Source organism: Serinus canaria, chromosome 2, assembly GCF_022539315.1.
Source record: "Serinus canaria isolate serCan28SL12 chromosome 2, serCan2020, whole genome shotgun sequence".
NCBI classification, from domain to species: Eukaryota; Metazoa; Chordata; class Aves; order Passeriformes; family Fringillidae; genus Serinus; species Serinus canaria.
Window position 1 is genome coordinate 27,398,564 of NC_066315.1, and position 18,960 is coordinate 27,417,523.

At 35.4% G+C, this 18,960-nt stretch overlaps 1 protein-coding gene across 1 annotated transcript in view; it reads right to left on the bottom strand.

The window, feature by feature from the left end:
* The window catches only part of THSD7A (thrombospondin type 1 domain containing 7A), a 189,075-nt gene that overhangs the window by 77,396 nt on the left and 92,719 nt on the right, over window positions 1–18,960 (bottom strand). Inside the window, exons 6-7 of the mRNA XM_050971430.1 lie at window positions 15,874–16,029; window positions 13,279–13,482 (exon numbers count right to left, since the gene is read on the bottom strand). Coding sequence (XP_050827387.1) covers window positions 13,279–13,482; window positions 15,874–16,029 — 360 coding nt within the window. The remainder of the gene's footprint in view (window positions 1–13,278; window positions 13,483–15,873; window positions 16,030–18,960) is intronic.

Sequence of the window (18,960 nt, forward strand, 5' to 3'; positions counted from 1 at the left end):
ACAAAAATTAAGAACATATTTTTAAGATGGATATTTCTTGCTATAATTGCTTCAGATGGAAAACATCTTAGCATATTCTTTGGCAGTAACTTAAAAATATTGGTTAAACATAATGAAGTAATACCTTCAGATGCAAAATTAATGCTTCCAGTATTGCCATTTTCACGTCTGGTAATAACAGAGCATATGTACCTTCATTTATATTAGAGTCATCTATCAGGATTACAGTCATGTAGACAGAGTCTAAATTTGCCAGACACAAATAAAACCAGGGAAAGAAATAGTATTTCTTTACCCAAATAATATATTTTTATTTAACATGCAGTGACATTTGGCCAGATCAAACAGCAGTATGAAAAAATAATATCCCATAACTATGCTAAAATAGAAATATACAGAAAACTGAGGAAGAAAACCCCAAGAAACCCAAATGAAAACCAACAGAGCATTATGCACTTTTTTTCCAAGAAAGGGAAAACTTGTTTGGGCTTGACTTCTTTACTCAATGAGATTGAGAAAAGTGAAAAATAACTGTTCTAGTTTTGCCGTATTAAGATTTGTGGTAACCACTTTGAAACTTTACCTCTTATTCCTTTTTGCCCCTTCTAAATTTTCACTATATTTTGCTGGATTTATTCAGGTTGAAAACCTGAGTTTGCTCAGAAAGTATTGGAAAAGATTTTCCCAATTCTCCCTGTATTTCTAAGTGGTGGGGGTGACAGCAGCCACAGTATCAGCTCGCCCAAGCATACAACAATCATTTGGCTACCAGTGAGGATCTCAATTAAAAACATAAAAATTGAAAATAAAAAAAAGATACATAGATGAGGCAAGTTCCTTCACTACACACACAAAGGCACACTGAGGGTGTCTTGTAGCACTAACTATGGCTTAAAAAGTAACACAGCCTTTTTATCTCTGACACAACCCTGTAAGGTACTCAGTGCATATTTTGTATCATATGCATCAAAGACTAATGTAAAAATCTTCTCACAGATGCTACTTCTTTAATTCTTCACTACTTTTTCCAGCACTGAATATTCAACAGCATGAAATAGGCTGTATATGAACTACTGAAGTCAGTATCTGTGAAAAAGCCTGACCTAAACAGGGATGCTGAAGAATTAACCCAAATTAATTAAACTGAGACTTTGAAGGAGATTAGTTAATCTGTATTAACATTTTGTATGGCTATCCTTATTCAGAATTAAAGAGAAAATTCTTGCAAATAGAATTAAGAGCACTTTAACTTCAAATAAGAGGATTCACAGACACATTTAATATAGTTTAAGTAATTATTTTTGCAGTTAATTTGGATCAACTTTGGAAAGTGCCTTCATGCAAATAAGCAAAGTAAACAAAAACTGAAACATGATATGAGTTTAGCTGAAAATCTCCTAGTCTTTAACTTGATGCTATAGTAGACTTGTACCATAGGGATAGAAGTTCAATAATTCTAATAAAGGCTCCAGCAGAGTACCCAAACACTGCCTAACAACAGGAGTAAAATTTTCCTACTGCTTGACAGGTAGTTGAAACATTTTCATGGTTCATTTGCTAATGCAGTCTTACTGAGAATGATAAGGAACAGAGAATACAAGTGTATTGATCATAACCAAGCAGAGTTGCCTTCTAGTGTCAAATAAGCCAATCAAATGTCATCTTGATATGAAAGAAAAAATAAGTTTGATGACAGGCTATGGTCCCATTGAGAATAAAATCAATATTAGTCATGGGACCAAGTGGGATCAATATGTCAAACCAATAGGCCATTTTAGCAGGATGGGGAAAGGAGGGGAAAAGTGCTGACAGAGCTAAAAGGAAAAAAGAGGACAGTGAGAACCTTGAGGATGAGATCACTTGAAAATTCGCATTGTATTTCTAAAAAAACTTGTCAAAAGCACCAGGACACCTTACAAAGATATAGCTACTTCCAAAACTAGCTAGCTAGTTCCAAGATCAATTTATTCTCATAAAGTTTTCCCAATCAAGCCACAATTCATATAGTGAAAAATTTATATTCAAGTATGACTTCCAGAAAAAAAGATTAAAAATACTTCTTCCATTTGTATTTAAAATGTTAAAGAAGTTTTACTATGTTTAAAAGTCAAGAAAAGTCTTTCCACAGGCTTTAGAAATAGTGACAGTGTTATTTGAATATTGCTAACAGTAGGATTTAAAATACATGGATTTGAAAATGTAACATGCATTTATTGCAGTTTGTCTTTTTGATTATTTAAAAACCTCATGTTTCATTAAGCACTGAAAAATATTGTACTGCATTTTCACTGCTGAGTATTCTCAGCTAATTTTTTCTATAATATATGGACACATGGACTGTTGTAGCCTTTTAAAAGGTATTTCACAGGTAAAAGCCTTTTCACAGGTATTTTATTGTAAGTGCTATTTTACACATTTCCCCCTCCCATCCAGTAATGTCAAAGTAACCTGGAGAACAAGTTTGGGAAGGACAATGGAATGTCAGTGACTTCAAACCAGTTTGATTAGAGAAGATATTTCTGATGTGCTGATCTGAACTAGACTAACATTTAGGGATATAGAAGCATAAAAAGGAAATTATAGGCAAGAAAAGCAGCAGCATGAAAACAATGTGACAGTTCCACTAATGTCAGTAGAATGACAGTGCTCACCACAATCATTTCAATGACTCCCTGCACTGAGGTACCAATCTGCATATTTTCAGCAGCTACCTTAAATGGCCTGGTTTTTCAAGAAACAAAACTTTCACTGACTTCAAGCCTCTCATTTTCAGCATAAACATTATCTTTGGTTAATAAATTTATACATTTAAGCTAAAAAACCCACAAAAAGTTGCATCATAAATGGGTTCATAAATACTTCAGCAGTGCAGTATTTTCCTAGAATTTGGCCACCAACAGAGTAATATTATTCTTCTCTGCAATGCAAAATCTTACCTCACAGATGAAGAGAATGATTAATGGCCTGCACCTGACAGAATATGAAGTGAATTTTTCAGTTGGCCAATTATCTGGTATTTCACTACTATACTGTGAATTTGCAGCAAGTTTACAACTGTGAGTTCATATACATTGTCACACCTCTTGCCACTCAAAGACACATGCAGCTCAAAAGGGGGTTTAAAAGAATAAGAAAAATTATTTTATGTGGCAAAAGATGATTGCAAACATTTTCTTTGCATTATTCATCCAGCTGCAGCTAGTAAAGAGTTGTCACCCTCTATATAATCTGACAGCTCAATTCAATCACAGTTAAAACATAGGACCCAAGAGGTGTAAGAGAGATCACTGCCACTGTCATGTTTACACATTTCTGAGAAATGGTTTTTAAATTAATTTCATGGATGCTTTTGTCTGTGTCCTACTACTGGCAGATAAAATGCAGTCTTTGGAGAACACCTTTTTATCCATCTTGCAATGAATATCTCATCATTATGAGTGGAAGGCACAGCATGCCTTTAGGGAGCTCAGACTGTGAATTAATCTTGTCTTTTGGAAACATTTTCATAGTCTTTCTCCCAGGAAGACTAAAACTAACCCATCCTTTTGACTTTTTTCTTTCTCCTAGCCTCTACGTGTATGGACTCAGAGAAGGAGCTGTCAGGAAAACAACCAGGGGTAAATTCCACTATATCTTATAAACCTACTCTGTGGAAGGAAATATAATAGCATTGTCACAAATAAACAAAAAAACCCCAGGAATACCTCTGCAAGTTCAGGGACACTACAACTCTTTACTCTGTTAATAAGTTATGCAAGATAATGTCCTAAAGTCACAGAAGCCTGAGAGATTTCATTAGATTGACACCTACTCACAGAAATAAATTGTACCCTGAAAATGAGGTTCTCTTTCACTACTGGTGTTCTAGAAGCCTCCCACAATACAGAAGATGCTTCTAGCTTATGTAATTCTTCTTTTTCCCCTCTTTAAATAAAAAACCTCAATTCTGAACAAAAAAGTTCATGTATTTTCTGCTTAACATCTTTTCTCTGGAAAACACTAATGAAGCAATTTACTATTAATAAAAGAGTATCAGTACCAATAAAGGACGTCTAAATAAAATTAGAAACAAACATCTGATAATTCCCAGGGCAAGATTTACATACTTAATCCTCAAGTTAATCCCCCAAAACTATATCAAGAAACCAAAGAGTAAATGCCAAAATGAAAGGTGCCTTTGTATAATGCAGTTTTTTTAACTGTATAATCACATGCTTATTATTTCTCCACTGGGTCCCTTCCTTCATCAGTTCACAGATTGGAAACTCCTTAATGGGAGCTATTAGGTATTTTTAGTTTTATTCTCTTTGTTCAAGTCATGATCCAATGTTTTATTTACCACACACTAATTAAAAGTGTTATTAAAACAGAATTGGCATTTTTCCTGAGATCTTTCTATCATGACTATCAGATGCCCACTAGCACAGCATTATTTTCAGAACACTGAAGATGTGGTGGGTCAGCATTATTTATATTTTGCTGATGCTGAACAAAAGCAGAGCAAAATTAAACCCTGAAGAATAGGACAACTAAGGTTAGTTGTTTCACAGATATTGCATTCATTACTACAAAATGCCCACTTAATCACCAAAGGAGATGTATCTGTCTCACAAATAAGTGGCAGATTCTGTGGAGAAGATGTCATGGCACAATCAAATTCTTTCTTCTGATATATTCACATAAGGACTGGACAAACTTAATTTCCTAATGTTTGAGGGCTTTCTTTTGAAAACTAAAATATGAATTTTTGATGTAATATTTATTTCCAGTTTTCTAGTTTAAAACAGAAGTCAAATGATAAATAGTATTTCTGCCATGGGTGTTGCACTGATGCTGGAAACTGCTGCTCTGTCTGGTGAGCTCATGAGACAAAAGCAGAATCTGGATCTTTATTGTATTCCACCACTAGATGTTATGAATTTTCCTTTCTTTCCCATTCTCTGGCTTCTTATCCAGCCTTATTTTCTTCAGACACTATTGCCTGTCACCTCACTGTGCTTTTCACCCAGCTCTGCCAAATTCTTTCCAGCTGCTTGTCAAATCCTCCCATGGGCTGACCCTTAGCAGAATTAATACCTCACCAAATTCATTACTAATGCTTGTCATGTAGAGACATTTTATAACTTTGAGTTCTTTACTTGGTCTCAGGAAATTGCCCTGGAGGAAACCAGGGTCAAATCCTACCATTCCCCAGATTTCAACCCAATTTTTTTGGCCAGAACATTGCAGTTCTTTTTCCCGTCTTGCCTTTCTTCACCAAGTCCCAGGTGTAAATCTCTCATTTCCCTCTGCTGGGCTTGGGGCTATGTTGTCACAAACTACCTGCACTCCAACATCTGAAAGAGATCACTGGAACACTGAAGAGACTGGTATCAATTGTTGACCTTGATTTTGGGCAATCATTTCGTCTCCACATGTTTTAGTTTGAAGTTTCTGTAGTATTCAGTGAAGCTGCTGCTTGTGCTGTGCACAAGAGTTGCAAGAATTGCAAAATGACATGTATCATCTTAAGGCTCTAAGTGGCCACTGGAACAGCTGTCTTGTGAAATCAAGTATTTTTTGGCAGATAAGGGTGATTTTCTCCTTAATCAGTACTCAACACAAATTATGATCAATGAGAAAGGTCAGACAATGGGCTGCTCTAGGCTGGAAGTACTGAGAGCAAAATTCCCATTTATTCTGTCTCAACATGAGTAGCTCATGATGAGGTCTTTATCCTCACCATTTATCAACACAGTGGTTTCAAAGCTTTGAAATTTGGTAACATTTATCTAGAAAATGGACCATAATTTGCAAGTTGTTGTGAAATATAAATAGGCCTGTGCAACATTTTCTCAGATGGGAAACTGACTCCCATCAAACCCAGTGAGAATATACTGTCTTAGAGCATTTTATCATGAAGATTAATGACTAGTGCTATGTCATATATTCTTCTGAGGAAGTGGTACTTAATGTATAGCTATATAGCATTATTTTCATATATAACTGAATTAGATGCAAAATTATCTCTTCTAAATAAGTTTTGTAAAAATATTTCAAATATTTTCTGGGTGCGTTATAGAGAGTTAACCAGTTGACACACAAACCCTAAACCAAAGGAGCTCAATACAGTTCTAGAAATCCTGTTCCATAATCCATCCATAACTCCCTAACCCCCTTTTTCTTTCTTGCCTCATAATAGCATAATTTGAAGTGATAAATGGAAAAACTCTACCACATTAAATTTGCCCTCCTAAAGAAATTCCAATTGTTATGAAGTATATCTACAATTATCCCTCTCTGCATTCTCACCACAATGAAGCTGGGAGTCTAATCAGAATTAGGTTCCTGCATTGCTGAATATGACACAAATCAAAATGCATGCATCAAAATCCCTCCCTTCTAATTTAGTCACATGCACTTCTTGCAGTATCCTACTGGTTGTGCCATCAAAACCAAAATAAAGACACTGATAATATGGATTCTATAAAACATTGCACGCTCTTGGGTACATTTTAAAAATATTAGCACTTTCCACTCCAGCAGCCTCTACTCTTAGAAGTCCAAAAGTTTTACAATAATGCAGCATTACATTTTAGAAGTAAACTGGTCAAAATACACCAAACTTGCCTGACCAGACAGCCACATTATGACCTATTACACTAGACATAGATTTTGGTAATTAGGTTGGCCCACCTGTTTTTACCTTACTTATATTATTTATAGACATTAATGTCTCATTAGACATTGTCCATACCAAGTGCAACTCCATCTTCAAACACATATGATAAATTGGAAACAATGGGCCTAATGCACTAAGTGCTAATGTTTATTGGACTGTGCAGATGTAACATTGGTTGAGCTTATTTATCCCTTTGACTGAAATCATCACATCAAACTACAGGCAAACTATTAAAGAGAGGGAAAAAAAAAGTCATGTATTCAATTCTTTCCATATAATAAATTACTACATGTTACATAAATACTAAAAGCATGCATTCTTTTATGGAACACAAAAGTTCTCATCCATTCTTTATGAAACTCAGTAGTGACATGTCACTTTCCTAATATCAAGTTGAGAGATAAAAAGGAATTGATGTCATCAATTAAATGTGACTTTTTATTGACAGAAGAGTTATCAATTAGCAAACTATTCTGAGACTTTAGAGATAGTTTAAACAGTATACTGTACTCTTGTTTTTCCTTATATTCCTTTATATTAAATAAAAAAATTATTTTTTAAAATAAATGCCTTAAAAGTCCAATGGTCTGAAACATAATGGCCTGAGAGTATCAGTTTTAAAGTCCTTTAAATTCACTTTATTTTAATGAAATTTTTTATTTTACTAAGAAATTCGTAAATATACCAAGCATCCAAGAAACATATCCAGTAGTTCCTTATGTTAGCAGAAATTTAAAGGAAAGGAGGGAAGGGCTTTGGTATGAGTTTCATAGCCTATGAACTTACAGTGAGGAACAAAGTATGCATCTTACATTTGATTTAAATGCCTCAGATGGTCATCCAAAAAGCTGTCAGAAGCAAAGAACAGTTTAAAACAATGATGTTATGACATTAACTAGGAAACAAATATTGGGAAATGATGACTAATGCCAACCTAATTAAGTTCCTGTAAGCATAAGGCACTATGAGCTCAAAGAAACTGTCATTAGCTACTGTATTTTTCTGCTAATTGACTGCTGAGCATTGACCAAATTTTGATCTGGGCTTTCTTACAGACATAACTGAATAATTCAATGTAATTTGAACTTGAATCTGGCTCTTCATTCTTTATAAAGAACTAAGTCATAAAGTGACACAAAGTGGTATTTTCTTTTCTAAATAATCATAATAAAGTCCAACCAGTCTGATGGTTTTTTCATCAAATGCATATAGCTGCACAACAGAACTGTCAGAAAAATAGATTCTTTACATGTGGGCACACCCATAAAATACCTCTGCTCAGGTCCATTGAATCTCTTATTGTTTCCCATCACGAAAATAAATGACAACCAGAAGACTACTCAGTTACCATTTGATTCAAAACATAAATGTACAGAAAGACCCAATTCTGAAACCAGCCAAAAATAATTTAAATAAAAATTGTTGCACCAGTGAAACTTCAGCTTTTCCTGAAACTTATTCTACATATTTCATTATCTGCTTATGGTAAGATGATATAAAGCCACAACCAAAAAATTAAGGAAGGAAATTGAGATATTGATCAGGAAACTATAGAAGAAAATTTAAACTAGATGAAAAAATTGTGTAAGATTTACTTTAAAGTAAAATTTAACAAAAATCAGAGAAGAGGTATTTTAGTTTCTCTAACTCTTGAGATAAACAGTAGGGCAAATAAAACACAGGATGTTTCATTGCTGAAGTATAGTGTCTTTTGTTAGTCTCACTAGCTGAGAATAAACACAGATAAAGGACAGGTATCCTAGAAATGTCCTCTGTTCCATTTTGATCAGTATAGTGTTTCAGCTCTTGAAAAAGTAGCTAAACCGTTTGGTTTGTAATGTGTCTAAATGAAACAGACTAATCCACCTTCTATATCTTTTAATTGATACTAGGACTACTGCTTTGCCTCCAGTATTGCAAGACTGGTAAAATCCTCACATTTGCATCAAAAAATAACTGATGTCAGTGGTGTCAGTGACAGGTCAGAAAAACCAGACCTGTGTCACCCACCTCCATACAGGTGCCAGAAAGGAACTTGTGGCACTCAGCTACCTCAGCATGCACCTCTGCCTACACAACTTCAGCAGCAATTCTGCCACTTCATAGAGTGTCACTGACATGGTTTATGAAAAATCCTTTACTTAGGATTTTTTCCTCTCCTGAGAGCTGAGAAGCCTCAGGAACAAACTGTAAACAATTCTTATCTGCTGCTGTGGAATGCAACAGGCGAGGTCTGTGATTGGCCCCGTCAAACAGTTTCCAATTAAGAGCCAATCACAGTTCACCTGTTCGGCCGGTCTCAGTCTGAGAAGACCTCAGTTTACACATTCCTTTTCTATTCTTAGCATAGCTTAGTAGTGAAATCCTTCTCTCTATTCTGTTAGTATAGTTTTTATATATTATATATCATATAATAATAAATCAAGCCTTCTGATACATGGAGTCAACTTTGTCGTCTCTTCCCTCATCCTGAGACCCCTCAAAACGAGGTAACAATAGAGTTGTAGGAATTTGCATATAATTGAAGAGCCTTGATGTTGCCATGGCTCCCTCTTCCAAGGCAAGTGACTCTCAGCTGAGAGACAGAAGATGGACACGAGACCACTCCTGTCTGTCCCCTGTAGAGCTACTGTAACCAACAATTAGTGATTCCAACAAGATCTGGAAAAAATCTGCACTTCCAAAGTGAGTTCTGTTTTGTCTGGAGTAACACATGAAACAGTACAAAGCCCAATATGCTATAAAGGCTGTAAATCAATTTATTTTTGAGGATCAGAAGGACACTCCAGCCAATGCCAGTATCTGAGCTACAGCCTTCAGCCCAAAGGAAAAATGAGAAAATAAGTGAACTGGCATTTTAAGGCATTTCATGAGTAGTTAATATTGCAGATTTTTATGCCAGAAATTATATTTCCTTATTACATATGAGTAGCACAAATGTGTCTGTTGACAAAGCCAGCTTTCCCACTATGGATTTTAAATAATGCAGAAATATTTTTGAAACTGTATTCTTCACAGACTGTCATAGTTACAGAGAAATAGAGCAAATTAATCTGTTCTAAAATTACCCTTCTGTGTGTGAACTGTGTTAATGCACTTAATAATAGATAGTGTGTACATAGGTGTGGGTGTGCATGATGTGTGTGTATGCCTTGCATATATTACATATACAACAAAAATATTAATATCAATTCATTTTTAAAATGCATTTAATCCTTACCAAAAGTTAATCTGTAGAATGGAACATGAGCAACTGATGTTTAATTATTAAAATTATGTATGCAATGAAGGAATTCTGATCTCTTTATGTTGTGTCTGGGAGCTTCCACAACCAAAAGGTGTTTTTTCGCCTAAAAAACTCCTCTGTAAAATTTCTTGGAAGATTTACTGAGAATATATATTCAGAAAATGTTCTTTTCATGGTAAAAGACTGAAGTTCCATTTATATAATAAAATACATCAAAGTTAATTATAGCCTCTGCAATGACAACCTGGGGAATGTCATGTTTTTTTCAGCATGAATGAAAATTCTGATTGCTGCCATCCACTGTGGAAAGAGTGACTATCACAGGCCTCCAGCAATGAGATGGGAGGATAACTTATTGTTTGCTGCTGTCTCAAAGGCTGTAATAACTCTTATCTAAACACCAAAATGAAGAGAAAAGCTAATTCCAATTATAAGAAACAACTTCAAAAACATTGCTGCTTGATTCTAACTGAGAATCCAAACATCCAAGTCAAGACATATTACCCCAATTAATCATGCTTAAGATCTACAGAATGATGTAATAGTGCACAGAAAGAGAAGATACAAAACACTGTTTGGTTTATTTTACATTAAAGCTACAGAGCTTTATCCATCTAGGGTACAGTGCTCAGTCTGAAATACCAGCCTTTTTTATTTTATAAAGCAGAAGCCAAGTGCACAATATGTTCTTTTTGGGGTACATTTAAGTCCCTTCATTTCAACCTTTCCTATCCAAGAACTTTAAGATTTCAGGTTGGCTTAATACCTAATATTAATAATAAGAAGAATTCTTGAAGAGATGGAAGATAATATTGTCAAGCAAAGTTTTGTCTGAGTAACAGAAATCTTATGCAATAGTAAATGCTTTCAATACTGTTTTCTTTCAGGGTCATTTTTACCTGTCACACTGAAATTAAATTCCCTGTGTGCTACTAAGATCTAAAATATAGCAACACGTGACTATTATACAAATTGTGTACCCTGTTAATAAAGGTACAGCATTTAACTGACAGGCAGTGCAGTCTCCCCCAAGATGTGCTCAGAGAACACTGACTATCACAAATTCCTTACGATGAATAATTTAAACCACGTTGTTTCGACAGTGGAAGAGAAGCATTCTCCAAACTTCATTTTACTGGAACTAGCTTGAAGCTCTGGGGCTGAAGAAAAACTTGCCAGACTGCAAAGTGCTGTATTGTATTTTGCAGAGCAAAATCTAGGTGCCTACAATTTGGTTGAAGGACACCACAGAGATTTTCTTGACTGCCAGGGTAGGAGGCCAAAATACCAGATGGGAACTACCTGGGAAGAGGTGGTGGTGTTTAGAAAGCATTTAAGAGCTGTCTACAGGATTTCTAGTGGGTTGGTGCTGTGGGAGGCAAAGTAGTAAGACACTTGAGCAGAGTCAGTGTTGGGAGGAGATTGGTGAGGTTGGTGGGTCTTTGCTTCTACAGCATCATGCTAATCCTTCTCAGGAGAGAGTGAAGCAGAAGACACTTGGTATTACGGGTGAACTACACAAAAGATTGTTTACTAAAGGAAGGAATTTCAAAGAAGGAATTTCAAAAGAAGAGCTGGGGCAATTCATTACGTTACTCTCCATTGCTTTTGCACTCTCTCAAATGTAACTGAACACATATTTTTGTGACTCCATGACTGGGTGATCAGATCTTTACAAAACAAGACATAACTGCAATTTGTTTTCTCCTTTCTTTGAAGCTAAGCCCACAACTCTTCAATCTTAAAGACTGACAGGCCAAACTCTGACTTCTCACTCCTTCTGAGGCAGATTACTGATATAGGCAATGTATAAGGCGATATATTTACAGCAATATATAATGCCATATAATTCAGAAAGACAGAGAGACAAAAACCAATACTGGGAGTAATAAAGTTAAACACAAGTCTTCAAAATCAAATTTGGCCAAAACCAAAGCCCATGAACTGGCAAGAGCAAATCCTGTAAGTTTCAATAGAAAATATCATATACATAAAAGACATCTCAAAGCTTAATGGATCAATTGCGCGCTCCAAATATGCAACAAGTCACAGTCAATATAAATTACTATATAACAGTTTGGAAAGAAATTATGTTAGATGTGTGAGATAATACAATTCCTCAAAATAAAGGCAAGCCAAACTAACCACAATCTGCTAAAGCGAAAAAATAGTCTTTTTGTTTTACAGATATTATAGTGTCTTCACAATTATTTAGGAAACACCTTGATTTACAAGGAAAAGGCCATTTTTTTCATCTGAATATGTATCCAAAAACCCCTGCAAATAGTTTCAGTATTGTTACCAAGAAATTATCAAATTGCAAAGGGAAATTTTTTGAGTTAAGGACTTAGAATATGGTAGATTGAATATTGTAATTCGAGGCTAATCTCTTTCTGAGCTGTAAAGATGGTACTAGTTCTCTTAGGTGTATGCAGAAAAATAAAGCTTACATTCGAACTCTAAGCATTTCAATTTAATCCCCAAAACTCAATTACAACCTAAAGACTGCAGCAGGAAAGCTCAAAATTTAAATATCTCTATAATCAGTTCTTATTACTTCTGACTGATCTAATTTCAAAATATTTTTTCCAGCTGTTAACACTCATCAGATGTGTCCTCTTACTTAATTCTCTGTTGGAACTGAGAAGCTGCTTACCATACTACACTGCAGTCAATGCAATTATTTTAATTTATCTGCTGCTCTAGACTATGATATTGCTAATGAATAAAGACTATTCTCACAACAGTAATTCATGAACCTTCAGTAGATTAAAGTATTCTGTAAGCAGCTTTCAAAATTGGCTTTTATGACTGTGTCATGCAAGATCTGTTTTGCCTCACAGAAGATAATTGAAAAATGGTTGTATTTTTTTTGACCTTTTGAAGAAGCAAGACAGCTTGGACTGTCAACCCAACTCTGTAACGCTCATCAAACCATCCTTTTTAATAAACATAATATTATTTTTCTTCCAGCTATACTTACTGCAATGCATCTTACTTCGCTCGCATTTTATTTGTTTCTAGGCTCAGAGGATCAGCTTTGTTAGTGGGATTACATCAGGGAATTCAGTCAAGCCACTGCAGGCATGAATCCAATCTACTGGCAAACAATAGCTGTTTTCTCTTTACTTTTCTCTAAGTCACTTTGGGAGGCTTTGAAACCCTACACAGTGTAGGTGAGGAGCTTGGTCCTAGAGCAACTAGAGGTCTTACCCTTCCTCTCCAGTATTAACGGACATTTATATCTATTCCAGACAGCTTGGTTTTAAGGACCAAGAAAGCTGAGAACAACAACTGATATTCTTTTGGACCACATTTTAGTATCTTCACTCTGGCTGGCGTGGGCTGTAGGGAAAAGCATCCGTCTTACCATCGCTGTTGACGCAGACGACAACAGGAACTTGTGTGCCAGGGCCACACGGCTTTTCATTGTCAGGAATGCATTCCTCCAGCCCTGTGATTCTCCAGTCATAGCAGGAGGGCTCTTCACATGGGATGGCTTCCAAAAGGTGAGGACAGTTTCCTGTTCCTCCTGTAGGCTCATTGGTGATGCGACGTTTCCTCAGCTTAAAGCCTGAAATGTCCATGAAAATAACGATTTAAGTCTAAAAATGTGAAGGGAAGCACTTTTTATCTGTCTACACCTGAGTAAACAGTTCTGTTTGTCTTCTCTGTAAAACATACCACAGGCACTCGGCAGAGCAATGCACTTTAGATATTTGGGTAGAAGAACTCAATAAAAAAGAACTAGAGATAAAATTTTACAGGTTTTAATGTTTTGAGTTTCAATGTTTCAGGCTCAGGACGCTTTGCCTTAAACCCCTGTTTATCACAGTCATGCATACTCCAGGAAGGAGACAGGATCATTTCCTGACCGTCACTCTTGCAAGATCCATCTTATTTTATAAATCTTGACTACATTGCTGGGTCACCATTTCTCAAATAAGTTTTTTTTTTTTTCTTCTCAGGTATGTTCCAACAGAAATGGATTATCAAGTGAAATCAGCTTACAAACACTCGTTCCCCCTCCAACCCTCCAAAATAAAATAGAAGAATAAAAAGACAACTTGTGAGAAAAACAAAAGCATGAAAATAAACTCAAAAGAAACCTGTGAATACATTTTCAGTAATAAACATCACAATATTCCCTTGCAAGCATCTAAAAATTTCCTTAAGACTACCTAAACTTATTTTGGAATGGACAAACTGATGAGCCTTTATGCACTGTGTCATCTACTGGGCCAATGCCAGCAACCAAAAGCAACCCACTCTCTCTTTTCAGGATGGCTCTTTGAAAAAAAAACAGATTTAACACAGTCAGAAAACCTAACCAAACTAAATGGATTCAAGAAATAGTTTCTCTTTTCACATCTTTTCACAGTCTCTTTTGTTTTATATCAGTATTCAGGCAAGTTAGTAATATACAGATATATTTTATAAAATACTACATATAATATACTCCGTCATTTCTACCGAGACATAAACTGAACAGAAGAGTTTTCAAACACACATGTGCAAGACATGATTCTTTGAAGATACGCCTCTTAATTAAATTAAAGTAAGTATTTACTTTAAAAATACTGTTCCATTTATCTTCAGTTGCTGTTTGTTCTCCTTTTTTCTAAATTGAACAGTTCAGCCAAATTATGCGCAAAAGGTTTACGAAGCCTGACACAAAAGGCTGATACAATTTCAAAAATAAAGAACTCCAATATCTACAGCAACAAAGGATGCAAATGATCTGGAAATATGTAGGCAGACATGCTGCTAAAAGTGGGAGTGCCTGCACAATTTTCACATCATTCTCTCAGAAGAACTGTCAATGCAATTACAAAATAAAATGTAAAAATTTCCAGATAAGGAAAAAAAAAAGGCAGTTGAGAAAAGATCCCTGCTCATGTGTGCAGGAATAAAGGCTTGCACAAAGTACATCCTAATGTACTTCTATTAGACAGATGTCCAAATCAGTCTCTCAAACCTAAACTTTACCCCTGAAAATGTAGCAAATCTTTCAGTGATGGAACAGCAGCAGAAATAACAGACTACTTGACAGCTGTACTCAGACGAGACTTAATCTGATAGATTTGCACAACTGAACTGCTTTTTCCTTCTTGAACTGATCAAGGTTGGGTCAGAGCTCCACAAAACAGCTTTGTAAAACTTGTATTACTGCTGCCCAGACAGAAGTGTAGCTAGCAGCATGCCAGAAATATCCAGCTAAGCAAACACAGTAATCACAGTTGCTCCTTCCAGTGGCTGCCCTTTCTTACGACTGTTTTCAATCAAGAGACCAAGTCTGTATTCCCAATTTTATCAGATAATCACTTTGCAGTGATGACTTGGCCAGTTTTTCTCATTTACAGCCAGAAGCCCACAGACTTCTAACATGAGGTCCCTGTCACTGTATTCTTGCTTTCCTGTTTTGATGTCAGGTTACTACAATCTTTTCTGCATGGCAATAAGTAGTAAAACATGCTGAAATTGAAACCAGCACATATGTCATAAGTAAAACAGCATCACAAATCAACAGTGAATGGTGCCATCTCTTTGCCAGATCATGATTTATGGTCTAATGGTGAATTCTTAAGCTATTATTGAACTGCAAATCTTTGATTGTCTTGCACACTACATACCTCAAAGGAGGCTTCTGTCCTCCATTTGAGACAGTGCCAAAGTTGTGATTTGAGCACACAAAATATATCCCTTTCAATCTGAGAGGAAGGTTTGAAACAAATTGACCTGCAAAAACCCAAACTGATCTTGAGAGCCTAGTAAACAGGCTACATTTTTGCTACCTTTGGTGTAACAGTGATGTCAAATGCAGTCCTAATTCAATGACTTTATTTTGATGCCCAGAGGCACTAGATAGACACTTCTTGGTACAAAATTTCATGTGCTTGCATAACCTAGTGACTTAGGAATGGTAAATAGCACCATTAAAAGGCTCTGCTGAATTGTTACATACCCTTCTTGGCCTGAGGGTCATCACAGCTTTCATAGGTGCACGGTCCCCAGGCTGACCACGCCGAGGTCTCGCACTCTGTAGGACAGGGAACGTGGCACAGCTGGGAGGTGCTGGGAAGAGGTCCTGTACACAGCTTACGGTCTACTGGCCTTGAAGCTGTCAAAACAAAGTTAAAGTATTTCTCATATGTCACTGGTCATAATCCTCAACTCTAAGTGGACAGAACCATCCTTTAGTGAGAAAGGCTGCTATCTCATCATTTTAATCTGATGATGTGATGGAAAAATGCCTGCCTTGAAAAAAGTTCAATGGAAGTCAGTTTACTCTTTGCATGAACAAAGTCAAATCCCTTTATGTGGAGATGGGAAGACTGTAGATATTGCAGCATGCCCTCAGACCCAGTCCTTTCCTTTGAGGGGTAAATTATACCAACACAACAATTGTCCACTTTGCATTCTACATAAATTTGTGTCCTGTCATCTCATTACTTCTCCTCTTGAGAAACTGAACAAAAAGCTGCATAAACCCCTTTGCACTTTTATATGTAAGCTATAAGATACTATAACTTCAAAGGCCTGGTTAATTAATATTTAAAAGATTATTTTTAAGCTTTAACCTGAAACACAGCTAAAATTTTGGCAAAAACTTTTTTCTTTTACTCTAAAGACCATCAAGTGCACACTCAGCAGCAGGATTTGTGCAGCAGCAACTTCAGCTCAAGAAAAGCTCTGTTTCAGCTATTTATATTTTTTGTATTTGCCATATATACACTGATAAATATGTATACATCATGTGTATATGAAGTTGTAAAAACTGTACAAGACAATTAATTTTTTTAAGTGTTATTAATCCATAGAGACACATGTGAAAGCAGAGTTTTCTGTTTTTTAAAGATCAATAACCAAAATCACCCTTCTCCTTATATACTTTTGACTTTACAGGTAGTACAAGTAACAGAAAAATTCCATTAGGTTCCAGAGTAAGGCACAGAACTCAAACTGCAAATGTACCATTTAATTGAAAGCAAGATTTTAATTCTCTTTCATAATACAGGACTTGACAAAATATTACAGTAAGCAGAGAATATCTGCTAGAAGTCTGCCACATTTTACTTTGGCTGAGGACTCATAAAATTCCTTTACTTTAAATACTCTCCTTCTATTCAGTAGTTTTTTTTCCTGTGGGAAGTTACATCATTAATTTTGCTACCACTTTTGATGGAAAGACTCCCAGATTAAATAGATACAGCATATGACAAAATATCTGTCTGAAAGATGAGATCAATAACCACTTATGGAATGTGAAAGTAAACACCAGGCTGTTAAAGTACAGTCAATCTTGTAGCCATGTGTGCATGTCTTTCCATTCAGATTTTCTAAGCAGTTGATCTTTACATTTTCAGAAAAAGAATCCAATTCTCACTTTTTTAAGGGGAAAATGGAATGAAAAATCCTGTTCTGGTTTTCAATGTTGCCTCCTTTGGCACAGTTTTACACTGTGTTGCTCCACATAATGAAGGCATGAAGGTGGCAGATATTATTTAATATTACTGTCTCTAACATACCAATCTCTTGAAACAGAATAATATATACTCTAATATTCCAACATTTGCATAATGGTATGTTGAAATTAAATTTTATGACATATAATTGAAATTTACAGTAATTTAAACATGCACACCTAACATATATGATAATCAAAATAATATGCATATTTGGTGTAGAAAATTGATATAAATAAACATAATTTTCCTGTTAAATTTGTATTGAATACTTTCTAATAAAAAAAGAAAAACAGTAACTAACTGCTCTCCATACATTTTTAACCTTTATTTAACTGGGGAATTGCCAAAGTGAGACAGGTGAAATTAAGGGCCAATCATACCTCTAGACTGTCTTGCTTCAGGGAATAGAGAAAGTGCTCTGAGGAATTCCATGCTTCATCTCTAGCCTTCACCATGATAAAAAACTTAACATCACACTATTTCAGGGAATTTTACTCAGAAAAATAACAAAGATATTTCATCAGGAAGCTTTTAGCAGTAGTAGTTTTTTCATATCACAGGTAACAATAAATCTTTAAATATGCCAAAATGCTTTCCAAATGCTGTGTTTGAATACTGAGTGATGTACAAATGCTATCTCTTATATTTTGCTTTTACAACAAAAGAATTCAGCCATAGGACAGAAAAGTTCTATTTCAGGTTATTAAAAAATGATTTCATCATTGAGCAGTTAGGAAGAATTCAATGCAGGATTACTCAAAATTATTTTCCTGAGATGACAGTAAAAAAAGAAAACAGCTTTGTCTGGGCATCTTATGGCCATCTTGTTCCCATGAATTTAAATTAAATTCTTTCAGCATCACAAAAGTGTGATTGAGCATAGGCTTTGATGTGTATTGTTTAGCCAAGACACTGACATAAGACGATACTGGATGCATATATTTACAGTTTAAAACCTTGTTTTATCTCTGCCCTTTCATACTTTCTTGTGTCAGCAATAAAGATTGTTCTTTACTCCTTGGAAGTAATGATGAATGCTAATTAGACTGTGTGTAATACTACAAGATCTGGGTGAAATTTGACCAAATTTTGGGCCAAAATTAGAAAGAAAAGTTAATGCATTTTGACAATCTCTCTCCTTCAGTCTAACTAATAAATTAGATTCAGTTTTCAAGGAATTTCAGGTTTGAGGCTAGTAACCTAAAAAGTAAAGTAAGATTTAATTATCCATTCCTCAAATAATCTCCTATATTAGGAAATTTTAGTGGAATATATTTTATATCCTTAGAAAATACCTCCTTGAATTACTGCATTTTAAAAACTGAAAAGAAACAGTTCTGTTTTTATGCATTTGCTACACTTATAAAGACATAAAACTCTTCATCTTTCTTTAAAGGCACTCAAGAGACCAGTGCTCAGTAATGACCAGGCTGGCAAAGAGGTTGAATTTGTATGTGACTGTATAAGCAGACAAAATTTCATATTTCTCTTTCTGGTCATTTGCCACACTGGTTTCATAGCAAACAACACAAAGAAATTTCTCCAAGTACTCTCACTCAAAAATCCCAAGAAAAACCCAAGCC